Source organism: Eriocheir sinensis, unplaced genomic scaffold, assembly GCF_024679095.1.
Source record: "Eriocheir sinensis breed Jianghai 21 unplaced genomic scaffold, ASM2467909v1 Scaffold255, whole genome shotgun sequence".
In the NCBI taxonomy this organism is placed as follows: domain Eukaryota; kingdom Metazoa; phylum Arthropoda; class Malacostraca; order Decapoda; family Varunidae; genus Eriocheir; species Eriocheir sinensis.
This window is the reverse complement of record NW_026111560.1, coordinates 398,653-406,152: the sequence shown is the minus strand read 5'-3', so window position 1 is coordinate 406,152 and position 7,500 is coordinate 398,653. Positions and strand designations below refer to the sequence as shown.

The following is a 7,500-nucleotide window of genomic DNA, read 5'->3' as shown; positions in this document are numbered from 1 at the left end:
GCCCGTGAGCCACAACAGTAACATTCATGGCATTAAGGAAGTGGCCTGTTCTGCGGCACCTAAGATAACAGTCACCAGTCCGTACAACAAACCCAAGAAAGCCATCATTGTTGTTGTCATCGTTCCTGCTTCCCCATACACCTCCCCACAACCTCCACCACCGTGCGTCCAGAGGGAAGCAAGTGTTGTCCAGCGTGAACCAGGCGTCCTGCTGCCAGCCATCGCCCGCCGCCACGAGCCTAACCCCCTTGAAGCCTGGGTCGGGGTGCACGAACAAGTCCATGCCCCAGCCGAGCTTCAGATTTTGCAGTGTGCCAATGTTCGCCCATTCATCATCCTCCGAGATGGTAGTATGGGCGGGGCAGCGTGGGTCCAGGCCTGGGCTGAGGGAGGCTCCGGGCGCGGGCAATAATGACTTTAGAAACATCATGAGTAAGGACAGCCTGGTGTCCATCGTGGCTCACCGTGTGTGTGTGTGTGTGTGTGAGTGTGGGTAGGTTTGAGTATGTGATGTGTCTGTGTGTGTGCGGGGGGGGGGGAGGGGGGGGGGAGTTTATAAGGAGCGAGTCGGGCGCGCCTCTTCCCAGCTTGGATAGATATTTCAACGAGCAGCGACCACTCACGTCAAAGAAGAGGGAGACACTGGGCCTCTTAGATCATTCTCCTCCTGTTTTCAGCGTTGGGACAGGATGTTGCGCGCGGGTACAGGCACACGCCTTGACATGGCGCCGCCTGCGACACCCTTAGCCTTGTCTTCTTAGCAGCAGGCGAAAGGAAGGGAAATAACCAGAAAAGAATGGAGACGAAAGGGAAGAAAGAAGAAGAAAAGAATACAAAGGAAAAGAAAGGAGAGCAATGGAGGAAGAACAACAACAATAACAAGAAGAAGTTAAAGAAGAAGAACAAGAGGTAGACAAAAGAAGGGAAAAAATCAGAAAATAATGGAGACGAAAGAGAAGAAAGAAAGCATGGAGACAGGAAGCGTGGCAGCGTGGGAGAGAGAGAGAGAGAGAGAGAGAGAGAGAGAGAGAGAGAGAGAGAGAGAGAGAGAGAGAGAGAGAGGTGAAGAAAAAAAATTGGAGAAGGAGAAAATGAAAGTCTGAGTGTATGTGACAATTATGACGTTATGATTCACCCTCCTCCTCCTCCTCCTTTTCCTCCTCCTCCTCCTCCTCCTCCTCCTCTTCCTTTTGTTCGTTCCTTCGTCTGTGTTTTCGCTCAACCATAAATATCAATAGAGTCATTTTGTATTTCTTTTTAGTTTTCGGATCGATTTTGTACCGAGGTGTTTTTTCTCTGTTTTTCTGTTTTCTGTTTTTTTCTTTTATAGCGAGGTAAGGTTTTGTTTAGGTTGTTCTGTTTTTTTCTTCTATAGCGAGGTGTTTTTTTCTTCATATTAGCGAGGTTAATATTCCTTTCCTTCTGTGTTTTTTCTGTTCTGTTCTTTTATTCAGTTTTTGTCTTGTTTTCCATATTAGCGAGGTTAGTCTTTTCCTTTTCTTCTAGGTTCTTTCTGTTTTTGTTTTTTTCATATAAGTCTTTTTCCTTATGTTCTGAGTTTTTTCTGTTTTGTGTTTTTCCTGTTTTTCTGTTTTGTTTTTCTCATTGTGCGTGTTTTCATTGTTCGGGTGGGGGGGTTGTTGGTCATTGTAGGGGTGGTGGTGGTGATGGTCATTGTAGTGGTGGTGAGTGTGGTCATTGTACGTGTGGGGTGTTGGTCATTGTAGGGGAGGTGGTGGTGATGGTCATTGTAGTGGTGGTGGGTGTGGTCATTGTACGTGTGGGGTGTTGGTCATTGTAGGGGAGGTGGTGGTGATGGTCTTTTTAGTGTTTGTGCGTGTGGTCATTGTACGTGGGGGGTGTTGGTCATTGTAGGGGAGGTGGTGGTGATGGTCATTGTAGTGGTGGTGGGGTTGGGGAGCAGTTCTTCAATGAGAAGTTTGAATTGGATTTTCCTGGAGTACATGTTGGCCGCGGGCTCTTTAATCTCCACCTTGAGGGCCCGTGAGCCACAAGAGTAACATACATTTTATCAGTGAAGTAGCCTGTTCTGTGGCAATAAACATCACAATTACCAGCATTCACTTCAAACTGAAGACCTATATTTACAAAGCCATCGTTCCAAGCCACGAGCCGGTAGCCCTTGAAGCCTGGATCAAGGTGCACGTACAATATTAGTTCCATCTTGCTCGGCACACACTCTGCGGTGGAAATGTTCGCCCATTCCTCATCCCCCAAAATGGTAATATCGGCGGGGCAGCGTTGGTCCAGGTCGGGGCTGAGGGATGCGCCGGTCGCTTGCAACGATGCCGTGACAAGTAGCGGGGTCGTGCTGGTGGTGGTGTTTCTAGGGGTGGTGATTGTGGTACGTGTGGGGGCGTTGATCATTGTAGGGGTGGTGGTGGTGGGGGAGCAGTTCATCAATGAGAAAGAACAGCAGTAATAACAAGAAGAAATTAAAAAAGAACACGAGGTAGACGTAAACAAAGAAAAAAATCATAAAAGAATGGATATGAATGTGTAGCAAGAAAGCATGAAGCCTGGCAGCGGAGAGAGAGAGAGAGAGAGAGAGAGAGAGAGAGAGAGAGAGAGAGAGAGAGAGAGAGAGAGAGAGAGAGAGAGAGAGAGAGAGAGAGAGAGAGAGAGAGAGAGAGAGAGAGAGAGAGAGAGAGAGAGAGAGAGAGAGAGAGAGAGAGAGAGAGAGAGAGAGAGAGAGAGAGAGAGAGAGAGAGAGAGAGAGAGAGAGAGAGAGAGAGAGAGAGAGAGAGAGAGAGAGAGAGAATAAAAGGTAATACAGAAGGAGATAATGGAAGTCTGAGTGTATAGGCTGTGAAGTTATGATTCCTCCTCCTCCTCCTCCTCATTAACCGTAAATTCCCCAAACTTAAAAGATTCAAAATAGTGGAATACTCAAATTTGGATGTTAGCTCCGGAGACTTTACCAACACTCGGCAATTTTCTTTTTTTTTACATATATATATTTCTATACCACACCTTAAGCTGTTTCTAGGGTATTTTCCGGTTAGATGACGTATGGCGAGTCCTCCCTATCTGTAAACCGAGCCCGTCCTCCTCCCAGCCACCCTGCAGCATATTATTTTAACAGTTGGAGTAGCGCACAGTTGTAAGTCCACGCAGCCTTTTCCATCCTCATATAATTATTGCTGCATCTGATTTTTGTTTCCCTTCACTAAATTCGTTCAGGCGCATTCTTCTTCCCTTTTCTTCTATTTTCTCTTTATTTTTATCTTCCTTTCTTTTTTTTCCTTTTCTCTTTTCCTCTTTCTTTTTTAGTCTGATTTTTAGTTTGTTTTCAGTCTGACGTGTTTGCTGAGTGTGTTTCTCTCCTGCTTTGTTCAGTTTTTCTTTGCTTCAGTGTCCCATATTTTCTGTGTCTGCGTCGCATGCCTCAGTTGTCAATTTCTTTCCTTCCATTTCATGTCCAGCTTCTCACCATCGACCTGTCAGCCTCTTCCAGTCTCCCTTATAGTACTTGTTGCAGGGAGTCCTCTGTTTCTTGATGTTATCTGTCCATCTCTTTCGGGGCTTTCATCACTGGTGGGGCCTGATGGTCGGCCCAGCCCGTTGTGGCGCAGGCGAGTGTTTATAGCGGCGCCATCTTGTTTTCGCTCATACTGCTCCCCGGAGCTCATTTTTGAGCCTCTCTTTGAAGAGGTAATCTAGAGTCCGCGTTTATAGGTAGTCTTCAGGGCAGCATGTGGGTAGTCTTAGATCACTCAGCGGTGACTAAAAAAGACCAGCTGTGTGGCAGCCAGGATTCGAACCCGCGTCCCTCCTGGATCTCCCGGACGTGGCGCCGGCACGCTAACCACTCGGCCACCGCCTTGATAGTTTTTTACCTTCCATTCTCATGACATGCCCATACCATCGTGGCTGTGCTCTTTCCACAAATCTAAAATGCTTCCAACATATAATTCCTGCCGAATGTTTCCATTTCTTAATCTGTCTCTTCTGGTTACTCCCTTCACCAGGCGCAGTGTCCTCATCTCTGCAGCCTGAATTTTGCTCCTGTGTTGCTTGTAAGGGTCCAGTACTCACACCCGCAAGTGGGTAGGCCTTAAGATAGTTTCATATGTTATTTTCTTCACCTCTTGTGGGACACGTCTGTCTTTAAGAGGGCAGAGGAGAGTCACGTTTTTGCTGTAGATAATGATGCAGTCTTCCATGGCTTTCATTTCCAGCTGTGTGGTCAAACACTGCATTATTATAAGTATATCGCTTCTGTAACTTGTATTAGTTCTACATTTTCTATCTGCATGTTAACCTCCCCCTGTTCTCTTCCAGCAGTCATTAACTCTGTTTTCCCAAGGTTTAGTTTGAGCCCATGCCCCTTTAATACAGTATTCCAGAGGCTGCTCGTGCTTGCAAACTCTTCCGGGTCTCCCTCCACCAAGCCCACGTCACCAGTGTAAATGAGAACAGCAGCGTTCTCCAGGCTGTGTTCGTTAACTCCCTTCCGTCCCATGTAGTTATTTCCGCGTCTCATTCCCTTTTTATTTTCGTTCGGTTAATCTGGCTCAGTGTGTTCGTTAACTCCCTTCCGTCCCATGTAGTTATTTCCGCGTCTCATTCCCTTTTTATTTTCGTTCGGTTAATCTGGCTCAGTGTGTTCGTAAGCTCCCTTCCGTCCTATCCAATTTTCAAACCTTTCGCCGCCCCAGCACACATATTTGACGCGCTGTTTGAAGGAGTTTCGGGCATATCCAGCGGTTGTTTAATGACCCTGGTGGTAGTTTGACCCTTCTTCTGTGCTATGATTGTGAATAAAACACTAGTAAAAACTAATGATCCCGCCCCTGCCCTCTGAAAATAGTTGATGTGAGCGGCGGAAGCGTCTGGGAATACCAACCGACCCTGGAGACGAAACATTTGGTGGCGGTGACGGGACGCGCGCTTTCTGTGCTGATGACACGTCCAGCGTGGCAACGGGTACTGCGAGGAGAGGAGGAGGAGGAGGAAGAAGAAGAAGAAGAAAAGAAGAAGAAAGAGAAAAAGAAAAAGAAGAAAAAGAAAGAGAAGAAGGAGAAAAGAAGTAGGGCGAGAGAAAAGAGAGAGAACGCCTGGAGGAAGAGACGGAAGGCAGGGGCGAGAGTAAGGAGATGAGGGAAGGGAGGGAGAAGGAAGAATTAAAGGAGGAAAGTAAAGGGCGGGAGGAAACAACAACAATAACACAAACGAGAAAAATGAAAACGAATATACATATGAGAGAGAGAGAGAGAGAGAGAGAGAGAGAGAGAGAGAGAGAGAGAGAGAGAGAGAGAGAGAGAGTTTCTCTCTCTCTCTCTCTCTCTCTCTCTCTCTCTCTCTCTCTCTCTCCCCCCCCACAATGACACAGAATCACGCCTATATTAACGCACATAAAATTGACACACACACACACACACACACACACACACACACACACACACACACACACACACACACACATATAAATAAAGTGTTGTTTGTTGATTGTGAGAGAGAGAGAGAGAGAGAGAGAGAGAGAGAGAGAGAGAGAGAGAGAGAGAGAGAGAGAGAGAGAGAGAGAGAGAGAGAGAGAGAGAGATCTTTCGTTTATAAGGGTGGAGAAGGGCGATACGATTGTGTTGTAAGGGACGAGGCGAACGTGTGTGTGTGTGTGTGTGTGTGTGTGTGTGTGTGTGTGTAAAGGAAAGAGAGGAGGAAGGGGAGGGGGAGGAGATGGAAGAAGAGAAGGAGAGAATAAGAAGGAAGACAGCAATGAAAGGGAAGACAGAGTAAGATGAGGGAGAGGAGGAGGAGGAGGAGGAGTAAGAGAAGGAGGTGATAAGAAGGAAGAAAATAATGAAAGGGAAGTAGAGAGAAAGATGATGATGAGGAGGAGGAGAAGGAGGAGGAGGAGGAGGAGGAGGAGGAGGAGGAGGAGGAGGTGATAAGAAGGAAGAAAATAATGAAAGGGAAGTAGAGAGAAAGATGATGAGGAGGAGGAGGAGGAGGAGGAGGAGGAGGAGGAAGATTGAAATGAATGAGGAATGAGATGAAGAAAAAAAATTGGAGAAGGAAGAAAAGAATAAGCAATTTTTATCTCTGCCTCCTCCTCCTCCTCTTCCATTCTCTCTCTCTCTCTCTCTCTCTCTCTCTCTCTCTCTCTCTCTCTCTCTCTCTCTCTCTGTGCATTTCTAGTTCGTGTACGCGTGAAAATCAACAGTTGTGGTAGATATTCAAGCTTATTTTTCAATAATATGTTTGAATGTTTATGTATAAAAAACAACTCAGTTGTTTGCATGGATAATCTAACACACAAGAACGCGAAAAGATAAGCTTGTATCAAATAACTTAGTCATGTCATGCTCGAACGATCTATGATTTTTCATATTCATTGATTGATAGCTCATTTCAGGTATATTAAAAGACATCTGGCTCTGCAAGTGCAAATAAAGGGTATCTTAATAATTTACTACATGTAAATAACGATTAATAATCGAAATAACATGAAATATTAAATAATAACTGTTGAATGCGATGCTGGATTATTTAGGCTACGCATATTATTTACATGAAACATCAAAATTTCTTATGTATAGACACTTGCAGAGCCAGATATCACGTCGCGTACCTGAATGAGATGAAATATGGGTGTCTGAAAGGTTATAGATCATTCGAGTATGATCAGACTATATTTGATATACAAATTGTTCATTCGTGTGATTCTGTGGTAGATTATCGATGCAAATTGATATGTTTCAGTTAATATAAGAGGGCTTGAGTTTTTTGTATGCTTAATCATTCAAATATATCACTGAAAATATAAAGTTGACCTTCACGCAGTCACGAGCTCACAATGCGCAGGTGCCACATCCACGTTCACGAGTGGCCAGACGCCAGACGGAAGGAAACGGACTAAACCTTGTAGGAAAACTTGAGCGTCTTCCTCAGATCTTTCTGCATTTTTGGCTTTCGCTTCCTCAATTTTTTCTCTCAGTAGTTCTCTGTCTTCCTTGTCTAGACAACGTCTTACGAAGCCATTCTTGAACTCCGGACCCTCCTTCATGGAGCTTGTTTGCATCTCTCAATACCTCTTCCATCATGCTAGTGCTCTGGAATGTCACCTTTATAGGCCTATTTTTCCCTGTCTCAAACTTTCCAAGCCTGTGGAATTCCTCAATATCCTTGCCACATATTTCTCCCTGTAGCACCCTATTAGTGGTTTCCATGATGTTCTTTAGGTCAACCTTATCTTGTGTCCTCCTCATTTTTGCCAATTATTACAACAGATTTACTCCTGTCTACTGTTTCCCTGATCAGTTTAGGATTTTTCCTGATTACATCTTTGACTTCCTGTGTAATGTCTACTTGACTAGCTTGCCTTTGCTCTACATTTTGACTGTTCTTGATTTCCTCCTGCTGCTTAAGTATCTCAGCAAAGGTAGTTTTTATTTCATCCTTGACTGAGTTTACCTTGTCAACTGATTCTTCAAACTCCTCTTTTTGCAAAATGGTATTTGCCTGCTTGATCACTTC

General features: G+C 45.1%; 1 protein-coding gene across 4 annotated transcripts in view; it reads right to left on the bottom strand.

The window, feature by feature from the left end:
* LOC126991276 (uncharacterized) overlaps positions 1-486 on the bottom strand; it is a 26,170-nt gene extending 25,684 nt beyond the window's left edge. For all 4 annotated transcript variants that reach the window (XR_007745367.1, XM_050850044.1, XM_050850046.1 and 1 more), the window contains exon 1: positions 1-486. This exon is cut by the window's left edge and continues 258 nt beyond it. Coding sequence is in view for 3 of the 4 variants with exons in the window: in XM_050850044.1 (XP_050706001.1) it covers positions 1-454 (454 nt within the window). In the remaining variant the exon portion in view is untranslated.
* Positions 487-7,500: the final 7,014 nt, after the last annotated feature.